Source organism: Pelobates fuscus, chromosome 3 (genome assembly GCF_036172605.1).
Source record: "Pelobates fuscus isolate aPelFus1 chromosome 3, aPelFus1.pri, whole genome shotgun sequence".
Lineage (NCBI taxonomy): Eukaryota > Metazoa > Chordata > Amphibia > Anura > Pelobatidae > Pelobates > Pelobates fuscus.
In genome coordinates this window covers 297,087,793-297,111,591 of record NC_086319.1, presented here as the reverse complement: position 1 = coordinate 297,111,591, position 23,799 = coordinate 297,087,793, and the positions used below count along the sequence as shown (strand labels likewise).

Here is a 23,799-nt window from a genome sequence, read left to right as displayed (position 1 = left end):
AAACTAGACATGAGGATGGGGTTGGTTTTTGGAGGAGAATGTCTAATGCCTTCTTTGTTTGTTTTTATTTTCAGCTGGCACTGGGAAGATTTCCATACCCACAGGTAAGAAATATGTTTAAAAATTAAAGAATACACACAATTTACATCAAATCATTTTTATTAATGTTTTAAAATAATATAGTGTATCATACAACATTGGCATTAATATAGTGTATCATACAACATTGGAATATATATAATGACTTATAAACCATTGTCAAAACTAAACGCGCAATCAAATAAAATACACATAAATATTTGTATATAAAATAAGTAAATTATGTACAGAAATAAAATAAAGTGTCAAGTAATTAATACCAACATGGTACTAAAAAAAAGCAGAATATGTATTCAGTCAGGTGGGAACATGATTAAAGTCCAAATTTATCTTTCACATCATCTTCCCACATTGACCATTCATGCTGCAATATAGATGTGAAAGTAGATTGATCACAAAATGTCAATTTACGGGGGGCGGGGCCTGACCGCCGACGGGATCAGACGCGCTCTGTCTGAGCTCCCGCTCCGGACCCCGAAAATCGGCGTTAACTGGGGGATAGCTGCAACCAGCACTCCACGCTGAGGACCACGCTGACCCCCAACCACTGGGGAATGCACGGATACCACCCAAGATCTCACCCGGCACCGAAAGTGACCCGACGGGGACCCGAAGCCTGCTGGGGCTTGAGCCGGGACGAGACGGCCGCTCTCCCGGGTCTCCGGCCAGCATCTCGCTCCCCCCCCCTCTCTGGATCGGGGGGTTTATCCCGGTCTGCAAGGGTGCTAACATCGCATCAAACCTGGCCTAAACACCTGCCTAGCGGGCAGCAGCTACACAAGATGGCCGCCGCACGACAACCATGTGCGTGGAAAACAGCATGATCGAGCATGAGGAGGAGTGTACCGACCACCACTGGACCGCCATGACAGCCTTCCCTGGGGACATGTCTGCACCCTCAACAAGCAGCATACTACTGGAGCAGGTTACAGCGACATCTTAGTCCCCACTACAGACCCTACTGGAGAAGCCCAACGAAGAGCAGACCTGCACCTATGGAGCCCACCCAGCACTCCGCTGACGATGGGACCCAATGGGGGTGCACAGGTGCTTGAAAAGCCAGGGCCGCCGCCGTTACAAGCATGACAGGACCGACTTCGCTACTCAATCGGCTGAACACCTCACCAAGAGACCCAGCGCTGTGTTATTGGACGCTAGCAAAAGACTGGGGACTTGTGGCACATGCTGGACTCTGCCGAATTGACAAGCGGGAAGTCTGTGGGTGGGGGGTAAGAATCTCATGAGGGAATACTATGTTTGTGGTCTCTCCCTGATTACATCAATGCCTGACAAGCTCTGCCGCTGTTCTGAGGGACTGAGATTACATAACTCCAAGAGAGGACCTATAGACAAGCACAATGTATGATAAATGTGAGTCTAACATGCAAGCGTGGCACACTACACTCGACTTACCCTTCACCCTTTAAATGTTGGTTTTGACGCCTATAAGCGGAACTTAGATCAGCTTGGTTACACATATTGTTTAATACTCAACTTGTCCATATCCTGATTTTCATAACAAAAATGTGCAAAGTTTCCTCATGCCATACCTGTCATATAACATGTCTACGTATCTGCTTGCACCAGCTGTCGTGGCAGTGCAAACATGTCTGTTATCTTTATGCACAAACAAAATAAAGAATTATAAAAATAAAAAAAATGTCAATTTACACCTTTTATTTTGAAAAAACGAGAGAACACCTCACCCACAGCTGGTTCAGTGGGTGACTTCCAATGACGAGAGATGATGGAATTAGCTGATATGAGAAGATGGCTTACTATAATTTTTTTGTATCTAGGCAGGTTAGATGGAATTTTATTAAAGAGACAAAGACACGGGGATAATATTACATTGAATTCTAATATGTGATTAATTAATTTGAGAATTTTCAGCCAATAAGTTTTAATTTTGGGATACGAATAGAACACGTGGAGTAATGTACCAATTTTACCGCAGTCTCTCCAACATTTATTATTTTCACTAAGGTGCATATTAAAAAAAGTTTGGAAGTGGTTAGGTACCATCTATACATTTATAATGGGATTCCAAATGGTTTTCACATTGAGTGATACTTTTTTAACGATAATAAAAATTAATTCCACTCCTCTACTGTGTATATCCCACCCAGCTCACTCTCCCACCTCAACAAGTAATTTGTTTTATCACACGTCACCTGCAAAAATATTGTAACACAAGGAGATGCTTTGTTTCCGACCGGGATCTAATAAATAGATTTTTTTCTAATTTTGTCATATCCAATTTCAACACAATACACACAATTTACAATGTGCTTTTAATCCATATTCTGCATATTGGAGCTGGGACTAAATGGAGTTAACAGACCCACATTGTTGTATTTTACCTTCAGAATTACTGACCAAATTCTTTTTCTACGTAGACCATATAACAGGAGTGACCAAACTTCTACTCATGTCAGTCCATGAAGGGTAACTCACATTTTTAATAGTATATTTACTTACAATAAATAATATAATGTTTACTCCAACCACTATGACCACTTTTTAGAACGCTGCATATCCAAAGATATGCACCCCAGGCATACATGGCTTAGCCAGCCTGGAACTCTGTTCCGGACTACCTAATCTCAATTCTGTGCAATAAATGTGTCTCTTCTGCACTTGCTGGCGACAGGCATTGTCAGCTCCTCCCCTTTCCGGGAGCGCTCTTGCAAGGGGGAGCTTGATCTAACCTTCCTCTTTTACTGGAGCACTACCTGCCACCCCCCTCCCTATAGTGCTCCCCCTTTTTTTTTTTTTAAACTCCTCCCTCCTCTGATTCAGAGTTTGCACATTTGCTCTGAGCTGAAAGAACAGTCCAGTCAAATGCTTCTCAATGAGCGAGGCGTGGAATCAAGTGATTCCTGGTAAGTATTTCTTTCCTTTACAAGTTTATGTGGAAGATGATGACTTATGCCCAATAGGGCATTCTACACTTGTAAATCCGTCCTTTTATAAAGGGTTGGAGTAACCATTTAATAAAATATTTGTGAAGTGTGAAAAATTAATGTAGAAATCCACACCTCTTTATCCTGCATCTTGACTCCTCCATCTTAGCTCCCTGTCAATCATTGTTATAAACTGTCTTTTGCACCTGGTTGTTACCAGAGAGAAAGCAAACGGAGAAGAGAAGAAATTAAACAATGTTCATTTCCCCTCCTGGTTTACAATATTTACCCTCAGTTTGCCTTGTCTGAATTTGTTTATGAAATAATTTGCAAAATATTTAATATAAATGTAAACTAAAAATGGTCAGCTCCTGGGAAAAAAATGTAAACAAATTAAAGGTGAATTTCTATATTTCATTTAATTTAGTGAATTCCAGAGTTTATATTCTGTGATTTTGCACCTGTCTACAGCAGTTTAAATTCAACATCCCCCCCACCAGATAAAGCAGGATATTATGTGCCCATCCAGGGATCCCTCACCCTGGGAAAATACCGAGCTGTTGGTGGGTGAATATGCTGGCGTCTTGTCCGTGCCCCCAGGCTTTCTTGGGTTATTTATAGAGTGGGGCAGGCAGAGCACCTCAGGCAGCTATTAACAGCCTATTATAATGCAAATAGCACAATCACAGCTTGGGACCCTGCATTATAAGCAAAGACTGCCCATTTATACCATCTTGATGTCAATGTACAATGGTCTTCCAGCACACTAACAGGATTGATAAAATATTTTATAAAAGGAAGTTGAAGGTGTGTGTGGTATTGCCTTTAAGTGTAGCAAATTCCCTTTAACTGTAATAATTAACAAATCACACAGAAAAAATAAACGCCTCTTGGTTCCCTTCATTGCAGGCATACCCTTTGCAATATGTGGAGGTCCATTCTCCTGTCTGCAGCCTGCTGCTCTCCTAACCCCCTTACTGCAGCGCTGGCCGGCACTGTGATATCAACCAGCCAAATTCAGCTGCGATTTAATGAAAATGACACGGAACACACAGCCACACAATGCATGCGTCACAGAGTCACTTCATCCCCCTGTTTTACTGAACAGGATTAGATTGTGAGCCTTATAAGACTAGACACAAACCGGTTACATGAGGTGACTGTTGTTATTTAAAGAATATCCACAAAGTGAAGAGTTATTTTAAGGATAAGAAAACCGGTTTGGTTCCGGTTCCTGAGAGCAGCCAATAAATGAAAAAGAAAATTCCCCCGAGAAGGTCTGATCAGATATGTGAGAGGATTTTGTCTATTATAGTCGAGCTGCCTGCCTTTTCACACCCCATTAATTCATTACTTCTATCTTTTCATTTCCAAATTTCATTTTTCTTTTTTTTTCTTTTTTTTTTTTTTTTCCCTATTCCCCTTTTAAAAAAGAATCCAAGCTGCCCCCTCCCTTCATTCTGCCCCCTGCTGCTACCTCAGTCCTCTCTGCGCTGTTAATTTTCTTGGCTCCATATGGAGTAACAGCGATTTTACCTGGAGGCTAAATGAGATTCTGCTGCACATCCCCAGGCCAGAGCTATGAGATCAGTTTCCGGTGCCCGGGTGTGCCAGGCTCCCTGAGTGGCAGAGCACAAGTAAATTGAGTGCATCTGCAAAACTCATGTAACATCTTGTATTTAATGGGCGCCTTTTCGTTTCCAAGCACTTTATGCCCTCCTTATAGGTTTATTCTGGCAGCAGCCATACTCCTTGTGATCAGAGATGATCTCTCCCATACTGCTTTCTCAGTCACACATACCTCACGGAGCATCTGTCAGGATCGGGTCAGGGATCCAACACGCAGAGTACAAAGAGTAGCTGATACGTATACCGGTCCTTAGAATGGCCGGACTAACGTAGAACTACAATAGAATGGTCAGAGACAAGCCGAGGTCGAGGATAACTGAAGACAGGTAAGCGAGAGACAAGCCGGGTCAAGGATAACAGAAAGGCAGGAGAGTAAATAACAAAGCCGGGTCAGAACCAAAAGACAAGAGAATCACAAAGCACTGTGTGACTAGGCGGACTAGAACCACGACAGGGCAATGAGTGAATGAGAGAACCCCCGTTAAGTATCCTGGCTAGGGAGAGGAGACACGCCTCCGGCGAGTCCTGATTCGTCTCCCGAGATTTGAGTGGCAGGATGTTTCGGGTTAGCGTCATGACGTCTACCTCCGGTCCTTCTGTTATAAAAGGAAGTGACTCCCTCGCGGCCGGCGTTAGCAAGGCCGAGTGAACCGCGGGAGACCGAGGAGACATGGCGTCCGGACGGATAACCTTCCAAGTCTCTACCTCTCTCAACGGTAGAGACTCCAGGTACCCTGACAGTACCCCCCCCCTCAGATACGCCCACCGGGCGGAAGGAGCCGGGGCGAGATGGAAAGCGGGAGTGAAATGCCCTGCGAAGACGAGGAGCATGAACATCCTCTTGTGGTACCCAACTCCTCTCCTCAGGACCATATCCCCTCCAGTCAACTAAATATTGTACTCGTCCCCGGGAGACACGAGAATCAATAATGGAGTTAACCTCATACTCCTCCTGACCCTCCACCTGAACAGGGCGCGGAGGGGCGATTGTGGAGGAGAATCTGTTACAGATTAGAGGTTTCAACAATGACACGTGAAAGGAGTTCGGGATGCGTAAAGTAGCTGGAAGAGCTAGACGATATGCCACTGGATTAATTCGAGTCAAGATCCTGTAAGGACCAATATAACGAGGAGCGAACTTCATGGAAGGAACTTTAAGACGAATATTCCTAGTGCTCAACCACACTCTATCGCCTGGAACAAAATTCGGAGCCGCCCTTCTACGTTTGTCAGCATGTTTCTTTACCAGTACAGAATTGTGTAGAAGAATCTGTCGAGTCTGATCCCACAACTTCCTCAAGTTGGCCACATGGACATCAACCGACGGTACTCCTTGGGAAGGAGAAACCGGGGGAAGAATAGATGGATGAAAGCCATAGTTCATGAAGAAGGGACTTGAATGCGTGGAGTCACAAACAAGATTGTTGTGCGCAAACTCTGCCCAAGGAATCAAACCGACCCAATCGTCCTGGTGTTCGGAAACAAAACAACGTAAGTATTGCTCAATCTTCTGGTTAGTTCGTTCAGCAGCTCCGTTAGACTGAGGATGATAGGCGGACGAAAAATTCAATTTGATGCCTAATTGAGAACAGAACGACCTCCAAAAACGTGAAACAAATTGGGAGCCTCTATCAGAAGTGATCTCAGAAGGAATCCCATGTAAACGAAAAATCTCTTTAGCAAAGACCTCTGCCAATTCAGGAGAAGTCGGGAGTTTAGGCAAAGGTACGAAATGTGCCATCTTGGTAAACCTATCGACTACGGTGAGGATAACAGTGTGTTTTTTAGAAACCGGCAGATCCACAATAAAGTCCATAGCCACACAGGACCAAGGTTTGTCAGGAATCTCCAGCGGTTGTAGAAGGCCACAAGGAAGCGAATGCGGTAGTTTGGTTTTAGTACAGACCACACAAACCCCGATGAAATCCTTAATATCCCTCCGTAACGACGGCCACCAGAAATCCTTGGAGATCAAAGAATACGTCTTGCGGACACCCGGATGACCAGCCACCTTACTCTCGTGAAGACACTGTAAGAGCTCCAATTGAAGTTCAGGGGGAACGAAAAGTCTGGAAACCGGAGTCAGTCTAGGTGCCAGATGCTGCAAGTTCCTTATCTGATCAAGTAGCGGGGAATGAACTTTGAGAGTAGTGTTAGCGATAATGTTACACTTGGGTACTATAGAGGACAAAACCGGCTCAGATACGGCAGCAGGTTCAAATTGGCGAGATAAGGCGTCGGCTTTAGAATTCTTAGAACCTGGCCTATATGTGAGTACGTAGTTGAAGTGAGTGAGAAATATGGACCAACGAACCTGTCTAGATGATAGTCGTTTAGCCTCCCCAATATAGGATAAGTTCTTATGATCCGTCAAAATAGTAACAGGATGCAAAGTACCCTCCAATAAATGTCTCCACTCCTTCAAGGCCATTATAACTGCTAGTAGTTCCCTGTCACCAATGTCATATCTGCTTTCAGTACCGGACAATTTTTTGGAAAAGTATCCACAAGGATGTAGTGGTTTATCTACACCCAACCTTTGGGACAGAACAGCACCTATACCTGTCTCAGAAGCGTCTACTTCGAGTAGGAAAGGTAGATTAGTATCAGGGTGAACTAAAATTGGTGCGGAAGCAAACAGCTCTTTGAGTGTCTCAAAAGCCCGAAGAGCTTCAGTAGACCAATTCTTAGTCTCAGCCCCTTGTTTGGTCATGTTAGTGATGGGAGCAATGATAGAGGAGTATCCCTTAATGAAACGTCTGTAGTAATTAGAGAAACCAATGAATCTCTGGATAGCCTTGAGACCCTGAGGTAAAGGCCAGTCTAGTATGGATTGGAGCTTCTCCGGATCCATTTCAAACCCTTCCCCAGAAATCACATAACCAAGAAATGTAGTTTGGGATTGGTCAAAGCTGCATTTCTCTAGTTTGCAGTACAAGCCATGCTGAAGAAGTTTGTGTAAAACCCTCCTGACTTGCCTGTGGTGAGTCTCAATATCCCTGGAATGTATAAGAATATCATCAAGGTATACAATTACACAGTCATCTTGAAACTCCCTAAGAACCTCATTAATAAGGTCCTGAAATACTGCCGGAGCATTGCAGAGACCAAAAGGCATTACCGTATACTCATAGTGCCCATATCGAGTATTGAATGCAGTTTTCCACTCGTCACCGTCGTGGATCCTCACTAAATTATAAGCACCTCTAAGGTCTAACTTAGTGAAAATTTTAGAACTTTTTAATCGGTCAAAAAGCTCGGTGATCAAGGGAATCGGATAAACATTTCTGATGGTTATCTTGTTAAGGCCTCGGTAGTCAATGCAAGGTCTTAAAGAGCCATCCTTCTTTTTAACAAAAAAGAATCCAGCCCCAGCAGGGGAGGAGGATCTTCTAATGAACCCCTTGTCTAGGTTTTCACGAATATACTCCTCTAGAACTAAGTTCTCATTCGTGGACAAAGGATATACATGACCCCTGGGGGGCATGGTACCAGAAAGTAAATTAATTTTGCAATCAAAAGGCCTATGTGGTGGTAAGGTATCAGCCTTTCTTTTGTCAAATACTGCCTTTAAATCTTGATACAAGGACGGTATCTGTACTTTGGTAGAGTCAGTAGCGTTATTAATTGGGTTGACACTACAAAGAGGTGACACTTTCTTTAAACAACTCTCTTGACAATTCTGGCCCCAAGAAACTATTTCCCCTGATCTCCAATCTATAACGGGGTTATGTTTCTTAAGCCAGGAGTATCCCAGGACTATGGGAACAGAAGGGGATGAAATGAGTAGTAGGGATATTTCCTCCTTGTGTAGAATACCAATAGTTAAGTAAAGAGGTGTGGTCTCCCGGGAAATCACAGGCTCAACTAAAGGTCTACCATCAATGGCTTCAACAGCCAAGGGTGTCTTCCTTAACTGGGATGGGATAGTGTGTTTAGTGAGAAACTTTTGGTCGATAAAACTCTCAGCAGCGCCGGAGTCTATCAATGCCATAGTTTCTAAAGTTCCCTTCTCCCAAGTTAACGAGACCGGTAAAAGGAGTCTATGTTCTTTGTAGTTATGAGTAGAGGACAAAATCGAAACACCCAAGGTCTGTCCTCTAGAGAAACTTAGGTGCGAGCGTTTCCCGGACGGCTGGGACAGCTCAAACGTACATGACCTCTGAACCCACAATACATACACAGTCCCTCTCTTCTCCTGTACTGTCTCTCCTCCTCTGAGAGACGAGTAAGGCCTAACTGCATAGGTTCTGAAACCTGTGGATCTTTGGTTTCAGCAACTTGAAATGATGGTACTAGTCTAGAGAAAGATTTCGCGGTTCTATCTCGAGTATTCTGTCTCTCCCTTAGGCGTTCGTCAATACGGGAGATAAAGGAAATTAAGTCCTCCAGATTCTCGGGAAGTTCTCTAGTAGCTACCTCATCAAGTATTACATCAGATAATCCATTTAAGAAAACGTCTATATAGGCCTGTTCATTCCATTTTACCTCTGCCGCCAAAGACCTGAACTCTAGTGAATAATCCACAAGTGTTTGGTTGTCTTGTCTAAGGCGCAACAGTAATCTGGCTGCATTGACCTTCCTGCCAGGAGGGTCAAAAGTTCTTTTAAAAGCAGCTACAAAGGAATTATAGTTATAGACTAATGGATTATCATTCTCCCACAACGGATTCGCCCATCTCAGAGCTTTCTCAATGAGTAAGGTAATAATAAATCCCACCTTTGCCCTATCAGTAGGGTATGAACGGGGCTGTAGCTCGAAGTGAATACTGATCTGGTTCAAAAAGCCACGACACCTCTCAGGAGAACCAGCATAACGTACAGGTGGGGTAACTCGGGAAGAAGCACCTACAGTAGCTACCTCTAACCCTGAACCCACAGAAGAAGCAGAAGTGTTACGCCTCTCCTCAGGTGGATTAATAGGGCGAGACAGCAGCGCCTGTAGTGCCAGAGCCATCTGATCCATCCTATGATCCATGGCGTCAAACCTAGGATCAGGAGAACCAAGCTGACAATTTGTACCTGCAGGATCCATGGCCCTGTCGTAATGTCAGGATCGGGTCAGGGATCCAACACGCAGAGTACAAAGAGTAGCTGATACGTATACCGGTCCTTAGAATGGCCGGACTAACGTAGAACTACAATAGAATGGTCAGAGACAAGCCGAGGTCGAGGATAACTGAAGACAGGTAAGCGAGAGACAAGCCGGGTCAAGGATAACAGAAAGGCAGGAGAGTAAATAACAAAGCCGGGTCAGAACCAAAAGACAAGAGAATCACAAAGCACTGTGTGACTAGGCGGACTAGAACCACGACAGGGCAATGAGTGAATGAGAGAACCCCCGTTAAGTATCCTGGCTAGGGAGAGGAGACACGCCTCCGGCGAGTCCTGATTCGTCTCCCGAGATTTGAGTGGCAGGATGTTTCGGGTTAGCGTCATGACGTCTACCTCCGGTCCTTCTGTTATAAAAGGAAGTGACTCCCTCGCGGCCGGCGTTAGCAAGGCCGAGTGAACCGCGGGAGACCGAGGAGACATGGCGTCCGGACGGATAACCTTCCAAGTCTCTACCTCTCTCAACGGTAGAGACTCCAGGTACCCTGACAGCATCATGGGAAATGTAGTTGCTAGTTGTTATAGACTATATCATTAAAGTGTAAGCATTTTAGATACGGCATTCTCTGACATTAGGCATATTAGTTTGGGGAGGTTTTTGTTGTTGTTTTTTACAGCAAGTTCTCTTTTACTTTTTTTTTAATCATTTTTCTACTTGGGCATTTTAATCAACATGAAGTGTTCAGCATATCCCTTTTTGGTTACTGACAATAGCACCACTGATCCCTAGGTTGCATAACTATTAATTGCCCTTCATGTTCCCTCTAGAAATCTTTGTGGTGTTTGGCAACATCTTGAAAGAATGATATTCCTCTGTAGTATCTATGATAACCAATGCTGGTTGAATTCCATATGGATGTAGTAACAATTACCAACAGTGTCACCAGCAAGGCACCCCCAGATCTTGAAACGGTCTCCTCTGTTGACTTTGGGAGTCACACCTGTGAAAAGCATATGTTCACCACTTTTGTGTGTTACAGCTTCTAGGCAGCTCACCCCAAAATTTAACATTTTGATTATTCCCACAAGACCAACTTTAACTCGTTGGATGCAAAGATTCCTCTTTTTTCTTCTGGTTCTGTTAAAGTAATTCTTCCATTAGGACTAGTTTCAAACAGATTGCTATGAAGAGATGATTTTGAGACACCTGTATTTCTAGTAACATTTAGCTACCTCGTATTTCCAGGTGATCCATAATTGCACTTATCTGAGGTTACAGTTGACTTCTCCATTAACCATAATTAGAAGAGCCATCTGGTTAAATGTGTTAGATGTTTTTGGCCACAGCACTTTGAAGTACTTGGTTAATTAGGTGTCATGCTAGTTAACTAGAATGGCACTTAACTTGCATAAACCATCATTACTGCACATGCCTTCAAGGTGGTCGCCACAAACCTTTTTTTATCATTTATGTGTTTCTCTAGAGCAGGGGTAGGCAACCTATGGCACGTGTGCCATTCACGGCACTCGAGGTGTCTTTGCACGGCACTCAAGGCTGCTCTAGCCAAACAGGCCTCTCTCTCCTATCAGGAGTCCCAGTGAAACTTCAGATATCTGCTAATACGAAAAGGTGGCAAAGGACAATCCTCAATTTATGCATTGCAGCACATAGAGGAAGTGATTTCAGATCACTTAATTCTAGCACTTGCAAATGTGAATCCACACTGGAGTAGAGCAGCCCAGCTCCTGCCCTTGACCTGTACCTGGCTAGCCTGGTCCCCACTGGAACCCAGGGAAGCCACCCACACTGCTAGATGTACACAGAAATGCAGAATAACCCTCCCCTCATACAAATAATACGAACAGCGCACATGCAAACATACACACAATCCCCACAAATTCATCACCACCAACAATCCACATACATGCACACAACCCCACATGCAGCATCTCACATGCAATACCCCAAACAGCCCCTCACATACACACACTACCAAACACACAATGTGACATATCCATCCACACACACAATTCAACAAGCAGCCCCCATTCATAGGTATCATACACAACACCACAAACTACTTGTGAACATATACAATGTAATAGCTCATATACGCACAAATACAACGATACAAAGCAACTGCAGTATAAATACCACAAGCAGAATACGGCAACATACACACTTCAATTTTTTTTTTAAAATAGGACTGGCACGCTACGGGACATCACAATCTTATTTCGGCACAGTGCTGCTAAAAGGTTGCCTACCCCTTCTCTAGGGTCTATGTTTGGCTAATGGCTTTGCTGCCAATTAAGAATATTATTAGTTAATCTCCCATCTTCTGGATTGGTTTGGGGACCCAGAAAAAGGTTCTAAGTGAGGTTCTATTGGCATCCTTGTGAAGCCTCCTTGGGAGGGCTCTCTTATAGCTCTGGTAAAGGATTTGGGGGTGCCTCTCCAGGCAAAGCCTCTAATAACAACACAGACTAATTCCAGCCCAGCCCCATGTTGTGATTAATTTGCATTCTTTGTCAGAAGTTAATGGAGTTTTTTATGACTGCTTCTGAAGAGCTGATCTGCTGTTTATACACTTTACCAGCGGAAATCCTCGCCCTCCCCCGCACTGATTGATGGAGACACTCTCTGTTTCTCCAAACGGCTTTTTAAGCTGTTTTTAAGAATTATTTGAATAAAATGCAAGCGTGCATCATATTGGGGGGGGGGGGGGGGAGAAGGGAAAATTATCTGATGAACAAGATAGAAGAGACCTATAACAGAGCCCAGTGGGAAGAAGAATGATCAAAAGATGAAAGAGATAACAGTGTGCAACGGAGAAGTGGGAGGCAGGGTGAAGACATCTATGTCTGAAGATTGGGTCTTTTACTTCCTCTTATTTTTACCCTGCTACATAGCTTCTCATGACTCCCAAACCTCCAGCACTGAAAAAAAGATTAGAACCCTCTTTACATTGTTACCTTATGAGTGCAAGTGTATATATCTCTTCTGGTACAGTACAGAAAATCAATTTATCTTCTATCTACAGAGAATGGAGCACATCTGGGGAACTGTCATTCTACCACAAAATGCGTTGGGGTACAAAACCATAAACTGTTAGAATTAATTATTAATAGAATAGCTTTTATTCTTTTTCATCCAACTGCAAGAATTTGGGAATTGTCAGGTAGTTGATTTGGTCTCGTTTTTGTCTGCAGCTAAAGTATTGTGTGTTTGTGTAACTAAGTAGAAAGATGAAAACAAAAATCACATTATGAACATACATTCTCTTGGGGTTCTGCTTAATATGTCGAAAGGGGCTGTTTAAATAGCATCAGTGCTAATTGTAGCACTATAATACTTTGACACAATGGATGCAGTAACATTAAACTTAACATACAACATATTTAGGCCACTGCAAATTATAAAAATATTACATAATTTCAGTTTATAAAAAAAAAATTGTGTGTCCCAGAAGCATATTAAAATCCGACTTATATTTACATACTGATCTACATGCGCACGGCAAAAAATGTACAGATCCAAACTAAAAAAAAACTAATAAACAAATTGATTAAAACAATAAATCTGCCTCAGATTTAAATAGTTTACAAATTTTGAAATTTTGAGAACCCTCTTAAGCAAAAGCCAGCTTTCTTTACATGTATTATGCACCTTTCCATCAGCCTCCAGTTTAGGTACCTTGTTCTTTTAGAAAGGGAATTCTGAGATTGCTATGTAATCCATCCGCTTAATTTTCACTACCATTTTAATTATTGCTTAAAACCAAACTTTCTATTTACCAACTTTACCATTTTGACTCAAATCATGCAATGCAATTGTCTACCCATTTTTTTTTTTTTGTTCTTAAATCTCAGAATTGACTTATAAGTCATAACCATAACCCTAACCAGACATTAATTTAGTTAAAGTGATTTCTTATCTCACGGATATCTTGCATAGAACATTCTGTGCCACGAATATTAGCTATAGATCTTTGGGCAGAGTTCTCTACACTTTTTGTACCTGTATGTCTATTTGTCTGTAATCCCACCTGTGATCTGATGCTCAAATGTGGAAAGTGTTCTCGATACGTGCGCTATGTAAGAATAAAATAATCTGTCAAACATCAATCTTCACCGGATATCAGCTTCATCACAGAGCCCACCTAACTGGAGAGAGCTACCCTGTGACGAGTAATTTACATCTGCAGTAAACTATCGCCTTTTCCAAGCTTGGCCCTTCACATCACACACCAGATCCCTGTCCCATTACAGAGATATAATTAAAGTTTGTGTCTCCCAGCCAGAAATTAGGCAGGGGTGACACGCCAGGCCAGTCCTGGCAGGCGGCCAGAGATTCTAATTTCTGACGATGATTTAATTTCAATTTTAAATAAATCGTTTTTTAATTTAAAAAGAGCGAGTTTCCTCACATTAGCGATGATTGCCACATTAAGCTCTGTGCTCACGATGGAGCCGCATAAAACATTATTTATACACGGAGCGGAAACGGCTCTGCCTCCGAAATGGATTATGCTTTTTTTTTTTTTTTCCTCTTTTATTTTTTTTATTTATTTTTTTTTCCCTCCCTCTTCTAATATAACCTGGAGGATACTAAAAAGTGTTTGTAGTAAATTAGCATTCTGCCGACTTTCACCCATAAATGAGAGAAGAGCTATTAACACTTGTGTATTTTCATTATGTAAATTGTGTTAACACATGCCCACAAATTGCCACCAGCAAGACAATCATTTTCTCCCAGTGATCATAATGGGTCCTAGTGAGATGGTTTGATTATGACATGCTAATTACATATTGCCTTTTTTCCCCCTCTGCTCTCTTATTTATTTATTTTTTTCTTCTTTTAACAATATATTTTTTTTGCCCCCTTTCCTCCCCAGATTCAGAAAAACCATGGGTCTCTAATGGTGAGTATTATATGCTCAGGCAAAGGGTGAGCAGAGCAAACAGGGCGTATTGGGAGGGGTTGGGGGGGCCTTTGGAAAAAAAAAATCCCTTTTCTCTTTTTCCTGATGGCTGATTCTTTCTGCATGCTCCACTGCTTTGTTTTAAACTTTGCAAATTGCATTTTGAAGAAAAAGCAAACATTTAACTGCCTGTATTAGATTAGGTACCATTAGAAATAATAGCAATGCTCCAACATCAATGTTTTTATAAGAGCTCTCTGCCGTTGATTAATCTTGCTATTTTTATTGCATTAATGGTGTTTTTGTGTCTCTTATGACTCTACTGTAGAGATATTGCATATAGGTTAATACTTGTCTCTCTCTCTCTCTCCGCAGCCGCTCCAGATATTGCAATGTATTGTTGATGAGGTGAGTCTCAGACTTATGTGCTTTCGCTCCTAAAGTCATTCCTAATGGAGTGGAAAGCTTATATTTTGTTTCCTAATGAAGCACAATGGACGACACCCTCTGAGAGAGTTCATTGGCAAGGCTTGAAGCTGTTTAACATGGCTTGGCCTATGCACTCCCCAGCCCCCTCCTCTCCTGAGCCCCCTGTAGTCTTATCTTAGCTGCTGTAACCGGACCCACGGACAGAGCTAAGGAATATTAATTGGGGCTCATCCTTGCCTGCTGGGGATATGCATAGAGGGGCAACTTCATATTGGGCTAGTATTATGTGCATACAAGACATTGGGGTTATTTAATGGGAAGTACAGGACTGGGTGGCATTTTTCATTATGTATGTGTGTGTGTGTGTATAATGAACTCGTTTACAGTGTGTATTTGTAAAGAAAGGTGCATGGGCTGCATGCAGAGGGACAGTGGTTTGTGAGCATTGATGAGCAGTGTGTGTATATTCAGGAGTTAGCAATTTGCATTTACAAGGGGAATGTGGTTAGATCTTGGGTTGCCATAGTTATTTAGCGTTATGTAGAATGCCATTGATATCACCGTGCAGTTTGCTTCTCTAAGCAGTGAGTAGGGGTTACCATACACACTGAGCAAAGACCTGTTGATTACACAAATGGTCATTGCACCGTGATCAAACAGAATCATGGAGTGGGTCAGAGCAAAAGCTATGTATCACTATGCTGCATTCCCCACCCGCTCACCGCTTTATCCCAGCATCCCTTGTAATGTTATGATATCTATAGCCCCTCTGGGCTTATTATACTAAACAGCGCTATACTGTCTTAGCTGCAGTTATGTGTTTGTGGAAAGCGTTGCTTGGATTGTGATTTCCACGTTGCTCTATGTGGATTTATTTGGCTCCTTTTGTAGCATAGGATGAACCGTGTTCTGTTAATGTGGGAAACAAATTTAAATAAAAAAAACCTTAATAAGGGCTCCTACTAATTGTTCCTAATGTAATTACAGCTTTTCTGATAATTGGGCCACTGCAATTATCTGTATATTTACTAATCAGTTCGCAGCGTGATGCTGCCCCTGTGACTGGTAGCTGTCTGCCACTGCTTTTAGGAGGTGTGCTTAAAGCACATGCACAGGGGAAGGAAGGGTGTTTGGATATTCTCCATTAGCACTTTGAATGCTAGAGACAGACACAAAAGCAACACTTGAATGACCCCTTTAGCACTCAAAGGGTTCAACATCAGTTTTGACATGACATTTTATAACCCTGTCCCCCAATGCGAAGCTGTTTTAAAAGTGAACGTGTGTTTAATACATAAAACAGAGTTGTATGTTAGCTGGTTCGATCTAGAAAATACATTTACTAGAATATGAAAGCAGAGTCACTTGTATTTTCTTTGACCCCACTGATAAAGATGTTCGCACAATGATTGACTCTTGTTTAGATATTTGTTCTTCGTTTACTATTCTTGTCGCATTTCTCGTGTTTCCATGAAATGATGATGGATCTATCTGTTGCTTTTTCGTACCAGGACTCACCTGTTCTTCCTGTGGGGGAATTCTCCGAGCCCTTTGTACACTTTATTACTCAGTGGTAAGAGACTTGGAAGATATGAGGATACCTGATATATTACCAGCTTTTTTTTAAGTGTACAATTTGCCCTTATTAATGATACATGTACATAAAAAATATATTCTTCTTTCCGATCTGTTTACGTAGTGAACATCTTATGCTTGTGCTGTTTGATTCATCATTTACAAGACATGCTGTCTGTTTGAAGCTCTAATCTGACACTTCAGGATAGCTTCTCCCCCAGGGAATGCTGCCCTATTAAACAACATCAACTGAATTCCCAGTCATATCGGTGGCAATGGACCATTTGCCTACTTATAGTGTATTACTGTGCCTTGCATGTGCCTCTACTGTCTTCTGCAAGCCCTTGCTGTTAACCCATAACAAACTCCTCTACATGGTTCATTTATATGTATTCTTATTCTTCGTGGAATTATATGTTTGTTATATGTAATAGTATTCTGTGTCTCATTTTACTCCTGATAAGTTTCAACTCAATATGTTTTTTCCTGGTCTGTATTTTCTTCTGTAACCCCTCCCAATACATAGAAACTTTTCTTCATAACTTATTGTAACCTTTCTTAGAAACTTTAACAGTTCTCTCCATAAAACCCAATTCTGGTGTTCTTGATAACCAAACTATTTCCCAACTATATAAATATATATTTTTTTTTTTCCAAACTAAACACCCCCATATTTCCCCTTATTGCACTGTGTAAGTTGTTCCTAAATGTTGGGTTTGCACTATTTATTTTATAGAAGAATATTATACTGTGTGTAACACGTTGGTATAACTGTAATGTACATAGGATATTACTAAAGTGTCAAATTCCACAGTTCTGTACAGCAGATCGTTCCGTGCAAGTAATGAAAAATAATATATATTTATGTATCATATTAGATACGTGTATTTCTAGATATTACCACTCAAGCTCTTACAAATGGATACAGTTAACAGACGAACAGTTCTGAGCATGGATGCTGAGAAATTCAGCCTCAATTTAATATAAAGTTAAAATCCTAGTAACTTTATTATTTTGTCATAAAAGCAAATATTTGCATTAAAGGAACACTATTGTGTCAGAAATACAAACATTTATTCCTGACACTATAGTCCTGCAGTGGCTGGTATAGGTGACCTGCTCCCTTTTAATTGCAGTAAAAATGGGCTTTCACTCACCTTTTCTCCCATGCCGTGTCGATCTCAGCATGGCTGACCCCACCTCCATAGCGGAGATCATCAGTAATGATGATCTCAGCCACTCCAATGCTTTTTCACAGGAAAGCATCAATAAGCAATGCATCTCTATAGGAACCATCCAGCATCTCCATGCAGAATGTGGACATGCTGAACGACAGTTCTGCACACTATACAGCCACTGAGTGACAGCCACTAGAGGTGTTACTAGGCAGTAATGTAAACTCTGCCTTTTCTCTAAAAAGGCAGTCTTCTCAGTGGTAACACTGCAGGGACATGCTATAGACACCAGAAACAAACACTACATGCTGTAGTGATTCTGGTGACTATAGTGTCACTTTAAGGGGAACAGTGGGAAAGTAAGTGGTAAGCCATCGCTTTTCGTGTCTCTGTGACACTTTATCACAGGCTCAAAATGCACAAGGCCTGCCACCATTTACTAATATATTTGCTGTTATGAATAAACATTTAGGTTTTTATGATTTAACTTTATGGCAAGCTGGGGCTGGATTTCTCTCCATCCATGCTCAAGGGTTACGATCATTTGCTAATTGTCTGCCTCACAGGAGGAAGAGACCTGTTTTTTTATCTTATGTTCCAAGTGAACAGAGCTCGATTTAATTTTATTTTTATTTCACAGTATGAGGAAGCTGCCAAAAGAAAGACCAGCACCCGAAGAATTAATGGTAAGTGTGTGTGTACGTACGTACGTACGTACGTACGTACGTACGTGCGTGTGTGTGTGTGTGTGTGTGTGTATATATATATATATATATATATATATAATTAATAAGCAAAAAAGGGATTTGGCACTCTACCTCTCATGTGGTAACAATCCAATAAACCACGTGCTGCACGGTTAAGATTATATAGCAAATAGGAATAATGGATTATCCAAAAAAAAATAGTCGTGTTGTATTTAAATGATCAACGTTTTGACCCGGAGGTCTTTAACAATTGAGTCCATTGAGTGCTCTCTTTATTCCTATTTGATATATAGAATATATACCGAGTCATTTAGATTGTTATAGTTAGTGCCTGAAATGTTTAAATGATAAAGGCCACTTATTTAGCAAAACAACACAAGGAAATGTGTTGCTGGTCATATTTAAATTGCCATGGACCTTTAACTGGCATTATATCTGGCAATGAGGTATTTTAAATGTTTAAACAGCAATTGTGTGTATTTTGAAAGTGGTTCAATATCCATTAAAACCAATGAGCTTCACTTTTAGGAGTTTGCCACTTGATTGCTCTTGCAATTAAACCTCAGTGTGCCTTAGTTTTTTTTCCTGTCTGTAGCTTGTACTGAGTTATGGTTTTAACCCCTTAAGGACACATGACGTGTGACATGTCATGATTCCCTTTTATTCCAGAAGTTTGGTCCTTAAGGGGTTAAATAAATCCTTCATTTTTTATAATTATTTGTTTGCAGAATCTTTTTTGAAAGGAATTTAAAGATGTAGCATTGTAGAATGTTGTGTGTCCAATAATATTGTTGGTTTAGATTTCACATCCTAATCAATGTGATAAGAGGGCCCAGAAAAGAAAGGCGAGTGAGAAAGTTGAAAAGAATGGATCTGTACAAGAGTTTTAGCAATTCAGACGTGGCCCTGTTTTAAGCGTCATAAAAGGAATACAAGTTTTTACTGATCTAGGAATGAGTAAAGAGACAGATTAGCACATAATGGATAAATTTTGTACATCTCCATCATCTCTGGAATAGAGAAAGTCATAAGGGATCTCCTACTAGGAGTGGAATTTGTATGCTTTTTCCTGAAACCTACAATTTGTCAGACTTTTGTGTTAGAAAGAAATTTGATGTTCGATGAGATCTTCATATATCTGTGAAGCACAATAGAATAGGCTGTGTTGGTGGTGTTAAGAGTAATGAGTGTCATGTGGAGAGAATATGGTCCCTCAGAGAGGCACAGTATGAGGCAGAATATAGTCCCTGAGGTCCCTCAGAGAAACACAAGTACACAGTGGATGTTGCGTGAGCCAAAGGACATGTTAACCAGAATAAGACAAAACACTACAGTAGTGATAGCGATATCCAGTGATGGTTTAATCTCTTAAAGTAAGTGAGAGCGTGGTCAATAGTGACAGTGGCACTTGCATGCTCGATTTTAAGAATTACATTCTGCTTTGTCATGTATAGACTCCCATTTCTGTCGAAATGTGGCTCATTGGAGCTAAGAGGTGGCAGTATGGGGAAAACATAAACCCCTATGGGGCAGACATCACCCATAGGCAGAAGGTTTTCATGGTGTTCTCAAAGGGAGAACATTTTTTGCCCACAGATTTAAAAAGGTTTGTTCAAAGCTGTTGTAATCAAATATAGATATAATTATGGTATAATACAAAATTGTTTTAAACTGCATGTCCAGTCTGGAGCACACTAAACTGCAAAAACCACTGTAAACTACATGTAATTAGTAGCGACACAAGTCATTATTTAATGTATTCGGTCATTCTTTAAATTGCCGTGTCCCATCTCCTTTCTCCATCCACTGTACTTTGCTCCCCACCAGGAGACTAACGTTCTAAAAAGGCTTCTAGCACCTTTTGTTCTAGACTCCCCTATGGCAGGTGGGCTCAATTGTGACAATCGTTCTGATCTCAAATTAATTTTATCTCAACCTTGGCGAGATAACTTTGTGTGTTGACTGAGCAGTTTTGTGGATAAGTGTGAGGGAGAGAATTGCAAAACCTTGTATTATACCTATACAAATTGATTCTTGGTGATCCCTCAGAGCCATTAATTCAACATTTCCAAAGAGATCCTGATTTTGCATTTCTATTTGTCACAAAGAGATTATTGCATAAAGGAAAAGGCAGAAAATGTACAAGAAACGAAACAGGGGTAGGCAAGCTTTGCTGATGTGGATCCCAACATGTGGATGTCTGAGAGAAGTAGACACACAGCTGATCAGTGTATGAGTTGCATTTGTGTGAGTGTAATTCTTGGATTTGACTCTGCATGAGACCAGTTGCCCTGGAAGGCCAGGGGCATAACAGATGTTTGAGGGATTAAATTGTATGAGAGATAGCTGTGTATGTTGAACGCAACAGTGAGAACGTGCCAAGTTTAAGATCAATGATAAATAGAGTCCTGTTTTGATCTAAAAAAAAAAAAACATTCTGTTTGTTTGGCACATATATAGTTTCCAGATATTTAACAAAAGAGAAAAAAAAAGGAATAAGAAGTCACATTGGATATTTCACCCTCACTTAGCACTTTCTCAAAAACAGCCCTAGACAGATCAGAGGTGAGGCACATACGTGTCTACCACATGCTGTCAGCCTGATACTTGATGTCTGATATTATTTGCACTGTACCTGCAAATCTAAACATGTGTTTACCCTTCACTTAACATATGTGTGTAGCATAAAACAGGACTCTGTTTTATTATGTATGTCAGGAGTCCCTGTGTGCCTTATGTGCGTGAGAGCTACACAACTGAGATAGCTGTGTGATGTGTAATTTGGAAAGTGTGTAGGATGAATTGAGCATGTGCAGAATCAGAGTGACAGTGCTGTTAGAAGGCCACACGTCTTCCTCTTATTGTCTATGCGCTTACAATTCCTTGACCTTCTAGTCAAAGTATAGTACCAATCTGAGAAATCTTTAAACAGGAACAGTGTTTTTTAAAATTCCTGCTCCCTCTACTCCTAATGAGGTTATGACCAACCGCTTATTATAATTGCTTCCAACTCCTTTTAATTTTCAAGCTTATTAATCATAAGAAGAGTTATTTAAAATTGCATAAATTAATCTTAGATTAAAAGACCATCAAGGCCTAGAAACAATTAAGAATATGCTGGGAATCCCAGGGGCAGCACAGTGTCTGATTGTAGTAGTCAGGTGGGCTGGGCTGAGAAGGCAACTAGATGATTAATGCATGAAACATTTAAATGAGGTGTGGAAGTGCCAGTCACTGACCCCATAACTGTCTCACCTGCCATAGAGATGAAGCAGTTACTGATCCTAACCAGAACTACACAGAGGCCCATGGGCCTTCTGGCACTGGCGGGTCAAGTAATGGTAACTAAAAACCATATTACTTGATCTTCGGATATATTAGCATAGGTTGTGTAACTGTTATGTTCCCAGTGATGATTGCCTGTGGATGTATCAAATCCATTACATTGTAGATTTATCTTTGTTTACTGATGGCTCATTGAGGTCATCCAACACTTTCAAAGCCTTTGATGACAATGTTAAAAATAATAAAGGTAAACATATCTAACCAGCCACTGTTTTGTTTTTGTTTTTTTATTTTCACATAGGTGTTATCTTGCAATCTCCAGTTATGATTACCCATGGTGGCTTCATTACCTTGAGGCACTATATGTTACTTAAATGAAGAGGGATGTTGCATACAATGATTATTTTTAATCTTTCTGACAGGGTCACCCATTCATTGTCCAGTTTAACGATGGGAACACAGAGGCGGTGTCTATGTGGGTGTGCCGTGCATTGGAAGAGCGAAGAGCCCAAGGTGGTCATGAGTAAGTTGGCTAAACAGTGGATGTCTACAGGTGTCTTCACTACATGCATGATGGTTGGAAGAGGAGATTAACCTTTGGCAAGATTCAAGCTCTTAGATTTCTAACTACTTAAAGGCTAGAACAGCTTGCCATGCGGTGATGACGATATTCATGATCTTCAACCAATGGAGCTTCAGGACTGTGGGAAACGATGAGTTAGGTAGCACTGTTACACACCCTGTATTCTTGAGAAATTCTTCAAAACTTCAAGAGACGGGTATTGGGCAACAAATTATGCTTCCCATCCCTAACACAGCTTTTACTCGTTGGAAGAGATAAGGTAGTTATTGGGGTGTGGCAGCCTCATTTATTTAGAACTTGGGCCTTCCTGGGTCCCAGGGTCAAGGACTTCTGATGGAATGTAAGATCTATCATGCATAACTTCTACAGTAGCGACCTCTTTTTTTTTTTTTTTTGTACCTCTTTCTTTTCTTTTGGCTTTCTTAGAGACAGTGGACTGCACATTTCTGAGAAGACTGTGGTCCCCATCAAACAAACACTCATGTGCTTTCTCTTTACACATTGGTCATGAGTTTGGCTTTCGATAACTTTATTCCTCAGTTACACAGTGTATTACGTGTATTGACTGTCTTGCACAGATTTATGCTTCCTACATACTAATAAACTATATTTTGTACGAATTATGTTGGTTTATAAATCTAGGTATCAAATGGAAAATTTTTCAATAAAAATGTTAACAATAAAAATGGTTTGTAAAATATGGAGAAACTACAGAAGTGCGCTAAGCATGCCAGAGTATGATACTGCTGTAGTACTATGAAATAAGGTTGCCTTCAACAATCTTATGTGTGCTTGTATCTTCATACTGCTAGCAATTCTTACATTATGTTTTAAAAATGTAATGTAATTTAGCTTTTCAAAGTATTTCATACATAGGGATGAGCTAACCTGTGGTTGCGTATTAAAATGCAAATCTCATCACATTCAGAAGTTATGCAAAAACTGAATAATAATGCTGGCTGACCTTCATTTCCAGAAAAGCTGGAGAGCTGCATGTGGAACACGTATGTTAAATCCAGTTTGTAAGAGAAAGTGAGATCTGGGATAATATAAAGGAGTTCATTATAAAGATATTGTAGGATCGTGATCTTTTATATAGCGAGCAGGGCGATACATAAAGAGTATGGTTTCAAGAATCAGTGACATTGTCTATACTAAGAACAACCCATATTCAAGGTAAATGCCTGCTTAAGTTAAAGTCTTCCTGGTTGTTCTGAGTGGAACATCTACAGATTGTGAACTTGACCTCATTAAAAGAAATGTGTAAGTGGACTTTAAGATACCAAGAAAAACGTGTTGTGGTGCTGAAAGATGTCAAAATCAAGTGGATTGATCCCAACATGTAAAATGGATAGCAGTGCCTCTTTTTTGGTATGACTAAATATTTAGCAGCTAAGATAAGTAAGAATAAGTAGAAGGCTCAAGCCATGGCTCT

The 23,799-nt window shown here is 41.0% G+C and overlaps 1 protein-coding gene across 2 annotated transcripts in view; it reads left to right on the top strand.

Annotated features, from left to right (window-relative positions):
* The window catches only part of MAP2K5 (mitogen-activated protein kinase kinase 5), a 102,090-nt gene extending 79,106 nt beyond the window's left edge, over positions 1-22,984 (top strand). For both annotated transcript variants that reach the window (XM_063448744.1, XM_063448745.1), the window contains 6 exons: positions 75-104; positions 14,584-14,610; positions 14,986-15,018; positions 16,551-16,612; positions 18,430-18,475; positions 22,204-22,984. In XM_063448744.1, the coding sequence (XP_063304814.1) occupies positions 75-104; positions 14,584-14,610; positions 14,986-15,018; positions 16,551-16,612; positions 18,430-18,475; positions 22,204-22,308 (303 nt within the window). In that variant the 3' untranslated portion in view covers positions 22,309-22,984. The remainder of the gene's footprint in view (positions 1-74; positions 105-14,583; positions 14,611-14,985; positions 15,019-16,550; positions 16,613-18,429; positions 18,476-22,203) is intronic.
* The last annotated feature ends 815 nt before the right edge of the window (positions 22,985-23,799 follow it).